Source organism: Sorghum bicolor, chromosome 1 (assembly GCF_000003195.3).
Source record: "Sorghum bicolor cultivar BTx623 chromosome 1, Sorghum_bicolor_NCBIv3, whole genome shotgun sequence".
Taxonomy (NCBI): domain Eukaryota; kingdom Viridiplantae; phylum Streptophyta; class Magnoliopsida; order Poales; family Poaceae; genus Sorghum; species Sorghum bicolor.
The window spans coordinates 64,701,239-64,718,632 of NC_012870.2; the positions used below are offsets into that span (position 1 = coordinate 64,701,239).

At 45.3% G+C, this 17,394-nt stretch overlaps 2 protein-coding genes across 2 annotated transcripts; one reads left to right on the forward strand and one right to left on the reverse strand.

Annotated features, from left to right (window-relative positions):
• On the reverse strand, nucleotides 259-989 carry LOC8080478. The gene has a single exon (XM_002467746.2). It carries the CDS (start codon nucleotides 888-890, stop codon nucleotides 444-446), a length of 447 nt encoding a protein of 148 aa, XP_002467791.1. The 5' UTR covers nucleotides 891-989; the 3' UTR covers nucleotides 259-443.
• LOC8080763 (RNA-binding protein CP29B, chloroplastic) lies at nucleotides 7,793-9,663 on the forward strand. The gene is made up of 4 exons (XM_002465160.2): nucleotides 7,793-8,238; nucleotides 8,553-8,654; nucleotides 8,974-9,255; nucleotides 9,367-9,663. The coding sequence occupies exons 1-4, from the start codon at nucleotides 7,900-7,902 to the stop codon at nucleotides 9,430-9,432; spliced, it is 789 nt and encodes a 262-aa protein (XP_002465205.1). The 5' UTR covers nucleotides 7,793-7,899; the 3' UTR covers nucleotides 9,433-9,663.

Below are 17,394 nucleotides of genomic sequence, written 5' to 3' on the forward strand. Positions count from 1 at the left end.
ATTGAATCTGTTCGCTTGTCTTATAAATCGTATTTTTTCTGTCAGTCAATAGGATTTTTCTCTCATAATAAATCAGTGAATAGTTTTGCAGAATAAAGCTCGGCTAACATGCATGACTAAGTGCTTGAAACTTGAGAACACCCCCAAACCCAACACACAACCCCAAAAAATAAACTACACTAAAAATTCAGCGGCCAACTCAGAACGAAGACATAACATGCAACTGTACAACGAGCCAACCAGATCCATAAAGCGGCCAATCATCCTTATTTCGTTGCCAAGAAATGAATATATGTATGCAGGAGACACCGGTGAATCTACGAGACAGCTTAATACTGTACACTGTAATATATAATCGAAGAACATATATTCTTGATCTAGCATACAGAGATCGGATTAATCAAGCAAGCGAGAAACAAGAGGTGCTAGAGAAACAACCCACATCATAGCCTGAGGCTCAAGTCCAGCTCGCCGTGGCGCTCGACGCCGTACTCCGACGACGAGCTCTTCTTGTCGCGCAGCAGCAGGCGAGACGATTGCTCTGGCGACAGAACGGCTTGCTGCACTTCCCGCAGCCTCTCTCTGCCAGGGTCACCTCCAGCAGCGACGTTGACAGTCCCAGCACAGCCGGTCCTCGTGGCGGCAGCGGCGGCGGCCCAGGCGGCCACCGCAGGCGCCCCGTGCGCGCGCATGGCGGCGGCGATCTCCCGGCGGCGCTTGGCGAGGGTGCGCTCGTACTTATGCGCGTTCTGGTGGCCGCCGAGCGCCTGCGAGGTGTAGAACTTGCGGTCGCAGTAGGTGCAGACGAAGAAGCCGAGCGGCTCCGGATCCGAGTCGCCGGGAAGGAGCCTGAGCTCAAGGTCCAGCTCGGCCTGCGCCCGCCTCTCCATTTTAGCGAAGCTAGCTTATCGCTAGCGATTGCGTTTGTGAGACTGTGAGAAACCTTGTTTGCAGAAGACACTGACGACCATTTGCGCAAAGCGAGGAATAAATACATCTGCTCCTAAGTCCTAAGGGTTTAGGGTTTCGGTGACCTGAACTGCTATATATGAATATGGGTTCCTGTCAAAACTCTTTATTTTATCATTGTTCCTATACCGCTTCTGCTGCAGTGATTAACATGCAACGTTTGGGTACAAATGGCTACATGGCCAACGGAGCATATGATCTGATCGTTTGACAGCAATTAAATGCTTTAGTTTGTTTTGGAAATGATGAGATGAAACACTGCATTGTGGAGTATAGTTTCATCAATTATTTCATCCTGTGAAAGCTGATGTGACGTTTTGGAAACCGTGAAGTGAAACAAGCACTGAGATTAGCCTAACGGCAACGGCACGTTACAGCTACTTGGGAATGGACGGACTGGTCGGACGTCTTGAGCATGTTTTCAACATGTTATTACTCATGCTAATAACAATCACTGCTACGGGAGCAGCAGCATCTTCAGCTCGAAACCTCCCTCACCACCGGTTTCGGGCTTCGATAGTGAGAGTGGACAGTGATGCTCATCTTCACTATCGTCGGTTTCGTACTGGCACCCAAAACCAATTTATACTGACATACTTTTCACATTTTTCACGTTACTACAAAAATCTTATTAGAGGCAGACAAGAAGGATTAATAGAGATGGGTATTGCAACCGCCTACAATCAAAGGTCATGGTTAATCATGACTTTACAGAGGTGGTTGCCCTGCCCGCCTTGGTTAATGGTTTAATATAGGTGCGCGACTTAAGGCAAATGCCTCGATTAATATTGATAAATGGAGGTAGTTGCCCTAACTTGCCTCTAATGAACATTAACTGAGGCGACCGTTCGAGAAGCTAGCCTGGCTAGGAATAATAGAGGCAGGTAAAAAGGGTGCTTGCCTCCATTAAAAAAAGGCCACCGCCACCTAAAAGAAATCCTATAGTAGTGTCAACCACATCCCCTCTTTCCCCCCGAGGGGTGGTGACAGCGGTCCACGGCGTCTTCGAAAAAGGGTATCGTCTGCAGCCTCCCTCCCCCCTCACTCCTACACCACCCCCTACCCTCTTCTTCTATGGTGAGGTAGGGTGGTCGGTCGGCCATATCCGAGTTAGCGTCTACAGCGCACACGCCTAACTACCTTGACCTTGGGTGCGTGCGGCGACAGCCAGGTCTAGATGGTCGGTGCCCTTTGGGGTGCCAGTGGCTGGCTACGATAAGAATGGGCGGCCAGCCAGCCGCATCCGGCCCCTAGGGCCGAATCTAGTGTCTACGACCCGCTACGGTGGTAGCCAGGTCTAGGTAGCCAGCTATTAAGCCCTTTTGGGTGCTCGTGGCTGGCTAGGACCATGGGATGGCAGCAACATTGCTTGGCTCCGTGCTTGTCCGTGATGACCGATGACTGGCAGCCGGCCAGTGGCTGATGGCTTGCGGTTGGTCCGGCCCTACGCCGGCCTACTCTGGTGCTCTAGCTGGTGACCTTGCTAGGCCGCACGTCGCCTGCATAGAGGATGGTAGTTGTTCATGGCTAGGGGCCAGCTTACGATGGCTAGATCTATAGTGCTCGTTTGGTGACCGATAAAGATTGTGGCTGGACGGCAACGGTCTAGCACTGAAGCTATCATGTGGCTCGCTCGTAGGTCTGATGAGCCATGGTGCATCCTTTGTTGTTCCCCTCACAGTCTTATTGCTATGAGCGGGATGGACCCCCTTACGGTAGTGGTCGAACAGTATGGGTGAAAACTCTTCCCTACTTCTTGCGCCGAGCCGGTAGCGGTGGCCAACCCTTTGCCATCTGCCTTCTTGGGACATCATCAAAGTTTTTGTTTGCTACATGTGTTGTCGGGGGCGACTCAAGGAGGAAAGTTTATCTTGTGCGCTCATTCCAACTTTGTGAGCTTTTGTGGATGTCATCCCCTCTTTTTGAGGCTTCATTGGGGCACTTCTGTTGTCATTCCGCTTCTCTCGCCAAAGTTGCTCCTCACTGTGTTCTGCCTATGTGTGCTTCATCTTAATCTTTGCATTGATTTGTCCAGCCTAGTGTTTGGTGTTATCACAGTCATTTGGTTCTTTGCAGCGGATACTTGCCGCTTGCGCTCGGGCGGATCTTTGTTGCCGATGTTGATTCAAGCTCCCTCCTCATGCAGACACTTTGTCGCGTTGTCTTTGGTGGATGCTTTGCCACCGTGGTTCTTGTTTGGGCGGATACTTCGTCGTTATAGTCTCATCTCTTCTCAGTGGATGCCTTGCTACCGTGACTTCATTTCCTATATTGGCAGCCTTGTGTTGATATTTTTTCTTTGCATGTTTAGTTAGTTAGGTTTAGGGTGGGAGGCCTCTCCTTCCACCTTTCTTTATGTACTAGGTTTGATAGGAGTGGCAGCTGGATAATATGGCTTACAAAAAATGACTTACAAGTGTCGACCCAAAACTATTTTTTTTGCAAGTACTATTTAAAGGAATGCATTGGTTACACCAATGGGCACAATTGCAACAATGTGACGGCAACAAGAAACCCATCTTGCAAGTTTGTAGCACTAGAGGCAGCCACAAAGAATTTCGTTGTCTCCTTTGGATGGCCAAGCAATTTTAGAATTACGTTATGAGTTGGAACTTGGATACTTGTGGCATTTTATTTTTAATTTGTAATAATTGATCAGATTCTTTTGATCTCAGACCTCGTTTAGTTTTCAAAAAATTAGATTTCTCGTCACGTCGAATCTTGCGGCATATACATGGAGCACCTAATATAGATTAAAAAATAACTAATTGTATAATTTGCCTATAATTTACAAAACGAATCTTTTGGGCCTAGTTAGTCCATGATTGGACAATAATTAACAAGTACAAACGAAAGTGGTACAGTACCCAAAACCAAAAAAAATTCACCAACTAAACAAGGCCTCAATAGATGAAGACGGACTCGTTTCCTTTATTTTTTTAAAAAAAAAACTTGTAGAGGTAGAATATGTGTCTATATACAGTATATTTGTGTGTAAACATCTAAAAATACAAATAATTTTAGTATGATAGATATATTTTATTTCATGCTCTATACGAACTACACATCATGATTTGTATATATTCCCATCACGTGCAGCGCGCGCTGGTGCGCACGTGCTAATACTAGGTCGTGCTACTAGGTGTTTGCGGACAGGATATGATTCCACGGAAAAGTGGCGTGGCTGAATGCCGCCCGCACGTCGCTATCCAAATGTGTTGTCAAGGCCAGGGTGCAGGTCGGCTGCATTATACCAAAAAAATCAGAAGATGAAAAATAAAAGCACGGAAAACGGGAGAAGCTCGGAAGCACATGTATGCATATGTCCATCATTAATTTGAGAATATTTTTTATTAATTAATCAGGATGGCAATGGAGAAAATACTAATTAAGCTTCTAGGTTGATTAATTGTTTTCCTTGTATTGTTATTACTATATCAGTGCGAGGGAAAATTAAAAGCCTAATGTGGTGGGTTAAGATGGATGCTCATAGCATGCAGAAAGGTAGGTAGGTAGATAGATAGAGATGTGTCGCCATCAGCAACGTGTGTTGATTATTTGATACTGTATATTATTGTTGGCTTGTCCTTTGTCCGCTATGCATCGACATCTCCCGTCGCATATATATATAATATCCGAACCGGCCGTTGATAAATTAAGTCGACTGTGAAAGTAGTAGGGCATATGCTTTGACACGACGCGTATTTTCCATGTGCGAAATCTTGTGGATCATCGGTTAAGTTATCATCGATCAACATGCAGGAATTAATTACTGGTGTTGCTACGATCAGAACATATGTGCGTACGTGTGGCCACTTTTACGAGAGAGACGATTTTTTTTTCCTTTTTAAATCACAATCGCTATCGACGGACGACGACGGCCATTATACTGTTCCGGCTAGTTGGAGCTGAGTGCCGACAGACTCTGCGCGCGGGAACGCCGCAGGAGAGGAGGAGGGGTCAGGGGAGGTCTCTGCAAAGGTGCCACTAGCCCACTAGCAGCAGGGGCCACGGCCCGCGGAGCCGCGACGGCCACTACATGCGCAACGAAGTAGGCCCGGGTGACGAATTTGGTGTTTCACTGTTGAGGGCTTCTGTTTTTCTTATTAGATTGATTGAAAAATTCCATGGCACAATTAAAGAAACGTTCTACAGAAACATTTGTCCGTAGAACTGTGTGGTTTTGAACGGTTTGCGTCCGCGTCGTTTTTACATTTTCAATTGTTTGCATTTTTATTGATTTTTTTCTTCATATATATAGGTGCATGATCATGCTGGTGTATTATAACGGGAAAATTAAAGCATCCAATGTAAGATGATCATAAGAAATGTTGTTTTGAGTTTGATCTTATCGACGTGTAGTCTTTATCTTTACCCAAGCAGAAAATTTATGGGTGGAGCACGGGCAGACACTGAAACCCTAAACCCTCGAGTGAAGGCAAGCGTGAGACGGAGGGTCGCCTTCTCACACTCAGATTGATGGTACATTGTAACAATGAAATTCTGCCAAGAAAATGAATTCTTGTCAAATAGTGAACATTTGTAACTTCGACAGTAGTTTGTGGAATTGCCATAGAAATTAGAAACAAGTCCGTAGGAGACTCAGCAATGTTATACTCCTTTTATAAACAAGCCTTCTCACACTCATGTTTCCTTGCATTGTTCAAACCTGTTGGGTTCTCAAACCACCAGATTGCTACTCTAGCCAACTTGTGTCTCGTGCTCACATTTCTCTACTATCAAGACGCAAAATAAACTCTAACCAGTGTTGACCTACAAAGGAGATATGCAATGGTAGGCCATCCGCGTAGTTGGAAGAAGCACTATAATGAAGATCTCCAAAGCAATTCTAGCAAGAAACACCCTTAGGTGAATGAATGGTGATGGACTGCATTACACAGTTGACAAGCAAAAATCAACATGTCATCAAAAGAACATGCAAAGATGTTGCCATATGAAATTGCCAAACTACATCTTTGTTAAGTCATGATATTTTTCATATCCATACATGTGACTATCTGATCTCAACTTTTTCTTTAACTTGTTCATGGACTGTTCAACTATTGATTGCTGCTAGGGACACAAGTTCTAATTACTTTGGGTCCTTGACCTCAAAACTTACTTAAAATGAAATTGAAGGACCGAGATGGCGAATTAAAGATTCTTTGCAAGAAGTTGTTGAGTTGTCCTATATCCCAAATTCAACTTAAGGGTCCCGCTTCTAATTAGTTTTTTTTTATTCAAGCCATTACAATTCTTTGAGTTTTTAGAAACGCTATTATAATTCGTCTATTCTGATATCTGCCACTACAATTTTATCTCTCTTTTGTCCATGCCGTTTTGTACATCGGCTGCGTACAAAGGCCCATTGTCAGAGGTGTATGCATACAAGAACACATATAGACGTGAAGTCCCCGCTTTTTCGTCAAACTGAGCCTGCCTACGGACGCCCGTGGCTGTGCGCCGCCGCTCTGCCTCCGACCATCACCAGCAGGCTGCCTCCGACCCTAAAGGTCGCGCTACAGCGGCGCACCTGTAGCCCCGCGACGCGGCTCGCCGACTTGGCGTTCGTCCAACCATGGGCGGATCCATGTAAGAGATACTGGGTGCGACCGCACCCAGACCAAAATACGAAATACACTATAGTATGCATGTTTCTACGGTATTCGTACCCCTGAATCTAAACGTCTGCACCCACAACTCTGCTGAGTCGACCTAGAGAGGCCACAACAACCCACAAAATCCCCAACACATAGCCCAATATCAGTCAGGCCCACCGTCCGCATTGGCAACTCGGCCATCACTTCGACTCATGCGAAATTGCCGACGCATCATCTCTCCTTGGCGACAGCACGAACTCCGGTGGATGGTGACCTACTGCCACTGGTCATCGACCGTGGCTGATCAGTCATGGGCATTGTTGTGCGCTGGCCAAGCATGTAGCCTTAGAGTCAAGAGCACCAAGAGCACATCATAGTCCGCCCCATTGCCCTAGCCGTGATCTTCTCTATTATGTTCATATTTCAAAAGTCAAAGTAAGCAACTTCCAAAGTTCTCCATTCTTCCAATTTCAGTCAGTATGAGCATCCAAATTGTCTTCAGTTTTGTGGTACTTTCTTTCTTACTACTTTGTCCAGATTCTAGGATTAGACTTTTTTTTTCTTTCTCTGATGTTTGATAATTGATATTTATGAAAAATATGAAGCAAATAAATTGGTTTCGGTTGCTTGTTTGCTCAGCCCACTTTCAATCCAAGAGATCCATTTCATGATTTTAATATGGGAAAACTGATGGAGATAAAAAATGATGTAGAATTAATATATAAAAGTAATGCATATATTAGTTTGGGCGAGGCACCAAAATTGGTACAAGCACCATCCTTAAAAGACCAGGAAGAAAAACTACAAGCATGACCGCAACTTGATAGCTCCTTTATATATTATGAGGTATTTATTCTAATGTATCGGATCACCGTATAAAAGAAAAAAAAAGTTTTTTAGCAAACTCCTATTATGGTCTAGAAATGCGTGATCGGTGGCAAGTAGCAACACAGATCGGCCGCTGCGTCCAGCGCACCTCAGCACCGGCGGTCGCGACTTGGCGTCCTGCAGTGCACAGGCCCATGCCCCGTACAGGCATTCCACCATGTACGCGCGTCCGCATCCAAATCCGCGTATGGCGGGCCGCGTTCTGGACTCCTCCTAGATCCGCCGTGCGTACGTACCAAAAGGCCTACTGTATTTCACCGTTTTGTGGCCCAACATAATGGGCCAGAAACGAACCCGCATCACTATAACACGCTGCTCTTCTCCTACCCTACCCTACCCTACCCCGGGGTCTCCTCCCTCCTCACTCCTCGGTCCAGTCCTCACCTCACCTTATCCCCAAAACCCTATCAGCCCAAAATCCAAACCCACCTCTGCCCTTCCCATGGCGGCCACGCTCTTCTCCACCTCCCTCTCGCCCCAGTTCCTCTCCCTCTCCGTCAAGCCCACTCCCGCCGCCCCGTCCGCCGCAGCATTTTTCCCATCGGGCCTGCCGCAGCTCCACGCGGTCTCCGCCGCCGCGGCGGGCTTCAGGCCGCTCGAGCCCGTGCGCGCGGCCGCGACCGCGGCCGTGACGGAGGAACTCGAAGCGGAGGGGCAGCCGGGCGGGGAGGAGGAGTTCTCGGAGGATCTCAGGGTCTTCGTTGGCAACCTTCCCTTCAGCGTCGACAGCGCCCAGCTCGCGGGACTTTTCGAGCAGGCCGGCTCCGTCGAGATGGTCGAGGTGCGTGTTCTATATGCATTCGATAATCAGCAGGCCGTAGTGAGCACATTTCGTTTTTTTTTTATACTTGTCGATAAAATTGGCGATCCTACTGTTCATGCTGCCTGATACTACCAAAGTTGTGAGAAGCGCAATATTCCTACTGTTCAGTAAACGTCGATAAAAATTGGTAATCCTAGTGTTCATGCTGCTAGGAAATTAACTGATACTTCCAGCGGTAGGCAATAAAAGATACTACAGCCGAGTAAGTAATTAGCTGGGGTCATAACTTCTTACAATAGACCACCCCATCAATAAGTTACATTTTGTTGCAGGTCATCTATGACAAGTTGACCGGAAGAAGCCGTGGATTCGGATTTGTGACCATGTCTTCAGTCCAAGAAGTTGAGGCGGCTGTTGAGCAATTCAATGGCTATGTGAGTTCACTTTGGTTCTTCCAGAGCATTGCACATTCTTTGTTAACATATTTTGCTGTCATGGACCATTCTCCTAATGTATGACATAGCTTATTTACCTGGAAATGTGACCTTTGCAATATACTCTAGGAATTTGGTGATGTTCATGGTTTCCTACCAGATCCTGCATTGCATAAATCAATTTCTACATTAATAATTACTCTTAATGCTTCAGATAGAGCATATATATTCTGTTTCGTTGATTGAGTATATTGTGTTACAGAATGTTTAAATGTTGTTCATTGTTTCATTATCTATCTGACAAGGTCTCAAAATATAGGTACTTGATGGAAGAAGTTTGAGGGTGAATTCTGGGCCACCACCACCCAGGGATCCATCCTCACAAAGAGGACCCAGGGGTGATGCCAACAGGGTCTACGTGGGCAACCTTTCCTGGGGTGTTGACAATTCAGCTCTCGCAAACCTGTTCAGTGAGCAAGGTGAGGTCCTGGAAGCGAGGATTGTATATGACAGGGAGAGTGGAAGGTCAAGGGGTTTTGGTTTCGTCACGTATGGTTCCGCTGAAGAGGTTGAGAATGCGATATCGAACCTTGATGGCTCCGTGAGTTCTCAATCCCATTTTCTTTTCCCAGCTTCTTGCGTCATTGCCTTTGAAGTTTAAAGTCTAGTCTTCTTTCAGGATGTAGTAAATTGGTTTATCAATGCCCTGCAGGACTTGGATGGCAGACAGATCCGTGTCACGGTAGCAGAGTCGAAGCCACCTAGGCGGCAATTCTGAAATTCCAGTTGAGATGTTCTTAGGCGTACCGGTTGCCCCAGCTCTGGATTATAGTACCGCCGTTGCTGGATTTCTAGCTGTCGGATGTCCACCACATGGTTGCAAAGATTGGCTTGGCGATGAGATATGCATATTGAAATTATAGAGTCCTCATATATATGGCTCTTTATTTATATATATCGACAACAACAGATGCTGGTAACAGACGTCCCTCGTTGGCCCTTGCTCTTTCTCTTTCTCTCTCGCCCCCGGCCACAAGAACACAAGAAGATCCGAGCACATACGGTCTTGGTTTCAGCTTTGCAGTTGCAGGCATAGGGCATTTCAACCCTGTTGCTACACGACATGCATATGGTGACCGGATCGCTCGGTCGGATTGCTGCAGCTAGAAGCGCCGGTGATCCGTCTTGTTTGTGTTCGCTGATTTTACTGCTGGTTGATAGATTCGGCTGAAGCGAACAAGCTGGTCGTGGCTCGTGAGCCGCTGGCCGTGACGTCCCGTGGCTGTGCCGCTGCATATTTTCTACTACTTTTAACCTCATATAAGAGCATCTCCAGGTTGGCAAATGATTTTTTATCCATAAGTTTTTTTAGCAAAATAAGGAAAAAAAAAATCTTCTCCGACAGTTTGTCATCCCAATTCTTTATCTTTTCTATAGTATCTCCAACAATTTGGTAAAAATCGTTTCTCAAATCTTGTTGTTTGCGAACTTCTGAACTTCTAAAATGATATGGGAAGGAAAAAAAGATCCGCTAGTTTGCGAAACCCTCCAAAAACTCACTAATGAAACGAAGAGCTCCGCTAAATGAACGAAGAGCCTCACTAAACGAACGAAGAGCCCTACTAAGTATGAAAAGAAAGACAAAGACCGATACCAAGTACGGAGCCCACACGTATATTTGCGCACTAGACAATATTTGCGCACTAGACAGGAAGATATATCAAGTTAGAAAAGATAGGGAATTGGTATGCCAAATTGTTGGAGAGGGGTTTTCTTCAATTTGCTAAAAAATTATGGATGAGAAATCATTTGCCAAACTGTTGGAGATGCTGACATATCTCTCTGTCTAATTCGTGTTTGGCATTGGTCTTTCTCATGCTTAGTGAGGTTCTTCGTTCGTTTAGCGGGGCTCTTCATTCGTTTAGCAGGGCTCTTTGTTTTGTTAGTGAATTTTTGTGTTTTTAAAACAAAATTTGTCAAACTATTGGAGATAAGATTTTTTTCTCCCTCCCTATATTATTTTGGGAGTTGGCAAACAATAAGATTTGGGAAATGAATTTTGCCAAACTGTTGGAGCTCTAAGCATAAATGGCTATCGGGCCGTGCCGGCCCGACCCAGCGGCCCGGCGTGTCGTGCCGTGCCGTGCCTGCCCCGGGCCGTGCCATCACCGTGCCTCGTGCCGGGGGTATGGCCCAAGGCACGGCCCGCGGGCCGTCGGGCCAGCTCGAAGGCACGGCGGGCCACCGGTTCAAGGTCGTGCCAGGCTAGTAGCAGGTCTATATTTTCTTTTTTGTTTAGAATTAGCAGACTACATTTCTTAACAGACCACTCAGAATGGATGGATGGATGGATGGGCCAAAAAAACCTATATTTTCTTTTTTTAAAATTTAAAAGCTATATTTTTTACTGGGCCATTAAGCATCGGGCCGTGCCTGAGCCGTGCCATGGGCCATGGTGGCGGCCCAGGCACGGCCTGGTGCCTCGGGTCGTGCCGGCCTAGGCCCGGTAGTTGTCGGGTCGTGCCGTGCTCGGGCCGGACCAAAATGCTGGGCCGCGGGTCGGGCCAACAGGCCACATGCTGCATGACCAACTATAGCTCTAAGGGCCTGTTTAGATTGGGAACGAAAATTTTTTGTGTGTCACATCGGATGTGTCGGAAGGATGTCGGGAGGGGTTTTTAGAAACTAATAAAAAAACAAATTACATACCTCGTCAGGAAACTGCAAGACAAATTTATTAAGCATAATTAATCTGTCATTAGCATATGTGGGTTACTGTAGCACTTAAGGCTAATCATGGAGTAACTAGGCTTAAAAGATTCGTCTCGCGATTCTTAACTAAACTGTGTAATTAGTTTATTTTTTTATCTACATTTAATGTTCCACGCATGTGTCCAAAGATTCGATGGGATGGATGAAAAAATTTTGGGTAGGGAACTAAACAGGGCCAAGTCATTCCGAGAATCTTGAAAAGTTAAAGCATCTCAGATTTGACCAAATTTATATAATAAAATAATATCATTTACGATACCAACTAAGTATTATTAGGTTCTTTATCAATTATTTTTATAGTATATTTACTTAATACCATAACCATGGTGGCGGCCCAGGCACGGCCTGGTGCCTCGGGTTGTGCTGGCCTAGGCCCGGTAGTTGTCAGGTCGTGCCGTGCTCGGGCCGGACCAAAATGCCGGGCGGCGGGTCGGGCCATCGGGCCACATGCTACATGGCCAACTATAGCTCTAAGTCATTCCGAGAATCTTGAAAAGTTAAAGCATCTCATATTTGACCAAATTTATATGATAAAATAATATCATTTACGATACCAATTAAGTATTATTAGGTTCTTTATCAATTATTTTTATAGTATATTTACTTAATACCATAAATTTTTATAATTTTTTGTATAATTTTAGTCAAACTTAAAATGCTTTGACTTTCTAGAGGAAATAGTTTTTTTAGAGAGAGGTCGAGAGAACATCAAATTCAGATTTGACAGCTTGAGCTGATATATCGCATCTAGTAGTGTTGTACTACTCTCTCCGTCTTGAGCTGATATATCGCATCTAGTAGTGTTGTACTAATCTCTCCGTCTCAAAAAAGAAAACCCCGCAATTCTAGCCATGAATGTAGACACATGATTAGAATTGTGTGTGTGTGTGTGTTTTTTTTATGAAGGGAGTACTAGTGTGGAGCAGTACATGTCCCAGGTGAGAATCTTCTCCTGTGATTGGATTTCCGCTCAAATCTTGAGAGCCATGTCGGCCAGGAGCTCGGCCGGCGGTGACCGGACCGGAGGTTGCGTACGAAGGTGGGGGACGCCGGACAGCCGCGGCGCGGGGTGACGAGTGGAATGCATCGTCTTTGTGGCCTGCCTCGATCTCCCATCTCCTTTCCTTCGACAGGTCGAATCCAGTGCAAGACATGGATGGTGTCGAGTCCACTAGCCTGGCCAGTGGCCACAAAGTTAGGCGGCAAAGCTTTAGCAGGATTTGGGATTTAGGATAGGTGCGTACGTACTATACGCAGCTGAAAACAATCATTAATCAGAGGAGCCACTAGTAACTCGTCGATCGTCAGGTTGAGTGTCACCATCCTGCGCAAACGACGCTGCGAGCACTAGCTAGGCCGTGTTTCGTTACTCACCTAAAAAATTTTCAACCATTCTATCGAATTTTTAAACACATGAATGGAACATTAAACATAGATAAAAAAATAAACTAATTACACAGTTTAGTTGAAAATCGCGAGACAAATCTTTTAAGCCTAGTTAGTCTATGATTAGTCTTAAGTGCTACAGTAACCTACATATGCTAATGACAGATTACTTATGCTTAATAGATTTGTCTTGCAGTTTTTAGACGAGTTATGTAATTTGTTTTTTTATTAGTTTCTAAAAACCCCCTCCCGACATCCTTCCGACACATTAGATGGGACACCTAAAAATTTTTCATCCCCAATCTAAACAGACGCTTGGGTTAAACAACCCGCGATTAGCTAGCTAGCTAGCTAGTAGTTGTTGTTGTCGATAAGATTGTGCCAGATTGCGATCTCCGATCAGCATAGGTTGCGGTGGTTTATTCATGTCGCCATTCAGAAAAGCCTTGCTGCAGGTCCCTTTCTTGGACCACTCATTATTGGGGTGTTTTTTTTTTAAAGACCAAGCGATGAAGCGATCGAAGTCGGCCTCTATATGATTGTGCATCCGAATAACAATGTTGTCTGCTAAATATTCATAATGAACCAAGCCAAGGGACATCATTACATGTGCAATTAACCCAAGGTGCCACTGTTTAAAATAATCTACTACTACGTACAGATTTGCAGTGTGTATGGCATCCGTTTTTGGAATATTCGGAAAGCAGAGAAAGCAAAGTGATTCCTCAACAAGTGTTGTCCAAGAGAAAGGACTGCTGGCCCACAGCTCACAGCCCACTTCATGCCTTTTTCTGTGTGCGAATGCATGCGTGCGTGGCAGCGTGGTTCGTTGGGTGGGGTGGGGGGGGGGGGGCACTAGATGCACGCAGTGCATACACCGTATACAATCAGGTAACAACTATCGAGTCAAGTTCATTCGGCTAACAGGTTAAGTACATGTGTTTGGTTCATTTCTTACCAGAGCCTGGCTAGTCAAACTAAGGCAGGCTAGTCTAAACCTGTCTCTGGCAAGCCAAGATCTATTTGTTTGGTTGCATACGCTGCGGAACCTGGCTAAGATGAATTCGTGTTTGGTTGAGTGGCTTGGTTTATATACAGTCACCTCTTCTTGAGAGGGTGAGTTTACCTTCCTTTGAAGCATTCTCTCGAGCACTTTGACTTCGACTTCGCCCCGCCTCCACTGACGCTGCCACCGGTGTCTCCTCAAAGGACGTCGCGGTGTTCTTCCACGGCGGCGGGTTCTACCTCGGGACGTTCAACGCGGCGGTGCACGCCCACGCCAACCGGCTCGCTGCGGCGGCCGGCGCAATCGTTGTCTCGGTGGGTCACTGCGCACGCAGCGGGCCGGGGGCAAGAGCCCTGGCTGACCGCCCATGCAGACCTCGGGCGCGTCGGCGGAGAGAGCGCATCCACGTCGGCGGAGAGAGCGCGGGCTCCGACTCGGACGACCCAACCCCGCCTCCTCAGCCTGCGGCTGCAGCGGTGCGAGGGAGGACGACATCAGATCCACAGCGGTGAGGAGGGGAGGGGGAGGCGAGGGAAGATCGAGCCGCGGTGTCCACGGCGTCCGCGGCCGCGCCCATCGCCTCCATGGCGTCCTCGCTGGAGGGAGCCTGGGCGGCCACAGTGAGCGGGGAGGAGACGGGGAGGCCGACGAGCGCGGCGGGGTCTGAGCGGAGACGCCGGCCTCGGCCTCGGCCACCGCGGGCACCACGGGCGTCACTGGCTTGGCCTCGGCCACCACGGGCACCACTGGGAAGACCTTCCTCCAAGCTCGAGCACTGGGCGTCGGTGTTGGTCGCTGGCACTGGGAGAAGTAGCAGAGGTGACGGAAACTCAGCCAAGAGCTGGCCCTGGCCTGGCTAGGATCGAACGACCGATTTGGCCGTTCAATCCTGGCAAGGCTCCAGGCGTACGGCTGGCTCTGGTTAGCCAGACTCCAGGCCCAGTACAGCCAACCAAACACCCAAAAACTGGCTCAAAGCCAGACTAGGCCACCAACCAAACACACTCTATGTGCGTCTACAGCCATCCTCATATACGTCTCGTGGCTCAGCCATCGTGAGTGGGAATTTCATAAACTAGTTTCCCATGCATCCATATTTTGGACTTGAAAACAGTAGAGAAGAGTTCTATCTTTATGAAACTCTCTCTATTATCATAAAACTCTTATCATTTCTCTCTTTATCAATACGGTGTCACATCAGCATATTTAATGTCTATAAAATTATAATGAAACCCTATTGAGACTAACTTTATAGTCTTATCTTCCATGTTTATATCTATAACTTTTATAAAGTTAAACCCCACTAGATGAATTCTCTCTTCATGCAAGATGTCCACATCATCCCCACTAAGTGACCCACTAAATATTCTATCTCTTCATGTAAAGTGTCCACATCATTTCCCACTAAGTCCATGCCATCCCATATTAATTAAAAAATGACTATGTCATCTATATCATGTGAAATACTTTAAAATTTTAATCTATTAATATACAAGTCATGTACATACACTATTTGTTTCAGAACCAATTAATTCCTCTATAATGTAACCAAATATTAGTTTTTGTTCTATTACCTTAGTAATTTATTACTAGATCTAATATAATAAAATACATGCAAGTCAAATTCATATGTATACATACATAATAGACTGAATACCATATAGTAATGTTATGTATATAATGATTTTTATTTTAAGAAAATTCCGCAGCAACGCGCGGGGAATTCACCTAATTTTAAAAAAATAGGAGGCGTCCACCATAGAATTTATTTACGATTATTTTGACTTCATTCACCCTATAAAACTATGCTTACCAGTTAGTGTGGTCATCATGTATGTAATGTGCCGAAGAGGCTCTCAAACTCCAAGATGAATGAAGAGGCGACACTGGCTCTCTTAAAACTCCAAGCCTGAAACTTCCCTCCACTGTCTCCTTGCCAATAAATGCCGCACTCAAACTCCAAATCTCAAACTTCCCTCCACTATCTCATTGCCAATCAACACCACTTCAGCTGAGTAATCAAGAATTAGTGACACAACCTCTGTTCATCTCCCTCAGATCTTTATATATTTTTCAATGAAGAGTAAGGTGGAGAGGAGACATGAACATGAAGGCATCACCAATGTCACCAATGAGAATCAACTTGATGAGGTAACTGTAGTCGACCCAGGCCCTCGCCGATGGCGCCACCATCTTCGAGACCTAGGGAAGGCTCCTTCCCTTGGACGAGCTAGCATGATTGGTAGAAAAGTGCCCATGGCAATAGTGAGTGCCCGTCGGATTTCTAGCTGCGCGAAACATGACCTAGGTAGGAGACACGTCCTTGCTAGTCAACATGTCGTCAAGGCAAGGCGTAATAGTGAGGCCAGGTACGAAATTGGACATTGTCGGGATAGGAGAAAAGTTGAGAAGAAAAGTGGTGGGGATGGATGCAAGCGATCTACCATGGATTTTGAGTTATGGTGAGAAACTAAGCTAAGATATCAATGTTAATGTTTTTATACTAAAGTTAGAGGCACCGCCTATATCCAAAATCTAAATTTGGTTGTGTATCTAGTAGTCTTTAAACAATGCACCTTAAAACCTAGGCTAAATTTGGTTCTCACCAAATTTTGACATACGCTCAATTTGACAAGCACAATACATGGAAAATAAAAACAAAATATATTTTTGACACCTCCTATTGATTTTGACAAATTACTTAATCGACATCGATGCCAAAAATTAGGGGTGATGGTTTTTGGGACATTGGATTTAGGATTCTAAAGCTTGGGCGCGAGTGACACTAGATCAATAGATGATATGAGGGGATAAAATTATTTTTACTTAGGCCAGTCTCAATGAGGGTTTCATGACCTAGTTTCCAAAACACTTGTATTTTAAAAACAATCCAGAAGAGTTTCATCTCTATGAAATTATTTCTACAACCATGAAATTCTCATTATCTCTCTCTTCATCAATATAGTGTTACGTCAGCATATTTAATGTGCATGAAACTCTTTTGAGACTAGCCTTACCATATAATGAGATATTAGTTGTTAGGACAGTTTCAATGGAGTTTCATCAAAGTTTCATGGGTATTAAATATGCTGATGTGGCACCATATTTATGATAAAGAGCAACAAGAGTTTCATGTGAGTAGAGAGAGTTTTATCCCTATAAAACTCTTCTACGTTGTTTCTAAAACATACTTGTATTGTAAACTAAGATATAAAACCTTCATGAAGACTGACCTTACCTGAATGTCCCACTAACAATTAGCTCATCTATAGGTACATACAACTATTAATTAAGTGGATCCAAACTGAGGTCTTGTTTACTTTCACCCAAAAACCGAAATTTTTTTAAAATTCTTCGTCACATCGAATCTTTAGACGCATGCATGGAGTATTAAATATAGACGAAAATAAAAACAAATTGCATAGTTTGGTCAAAATTGACGAAACAAATCTTTTGAGCCTAGTTAGTCTATGGTTAGACAATAATTTTTTTTTTTTTACAACAGCCAGCGAGGAGTTGGTGGCCGTAGCGATGAACGCGCTCTGACGGTCTTGCCACTACAAATATGCCGCACCG

Coding starts and splice junctions, on each gene's coding strand:
- LOC8080763 (XM_002465160.2), top strand. CDS start 7,900: ATGGCGGCCACGCTCTTCTCCACCTCCCTCTCGCCCCAGTTCCTCTCC. Junction 8,239..8,552: donor GCTCCGTCGAGATGGTCGAG/GTGCGTGTTCTA, acceptor ATTTTGTTGCAG/GTCATCTATGACAAGTTGAC. Junction 8,655..8,973: donor TTGAGCAATTCAATGGCTAT/GTGAGTTCACTT, acceptor CTCAAAATATAG/GTACTTGATGGAAGAAGTTT.
- LOC8080478 (XM_002467746.2), bottom strand. CDS start 890: ATGGAGAGGCGGGCGCAGGCCGAGCTGGACCTTGAGCTCAGGCTCCTT.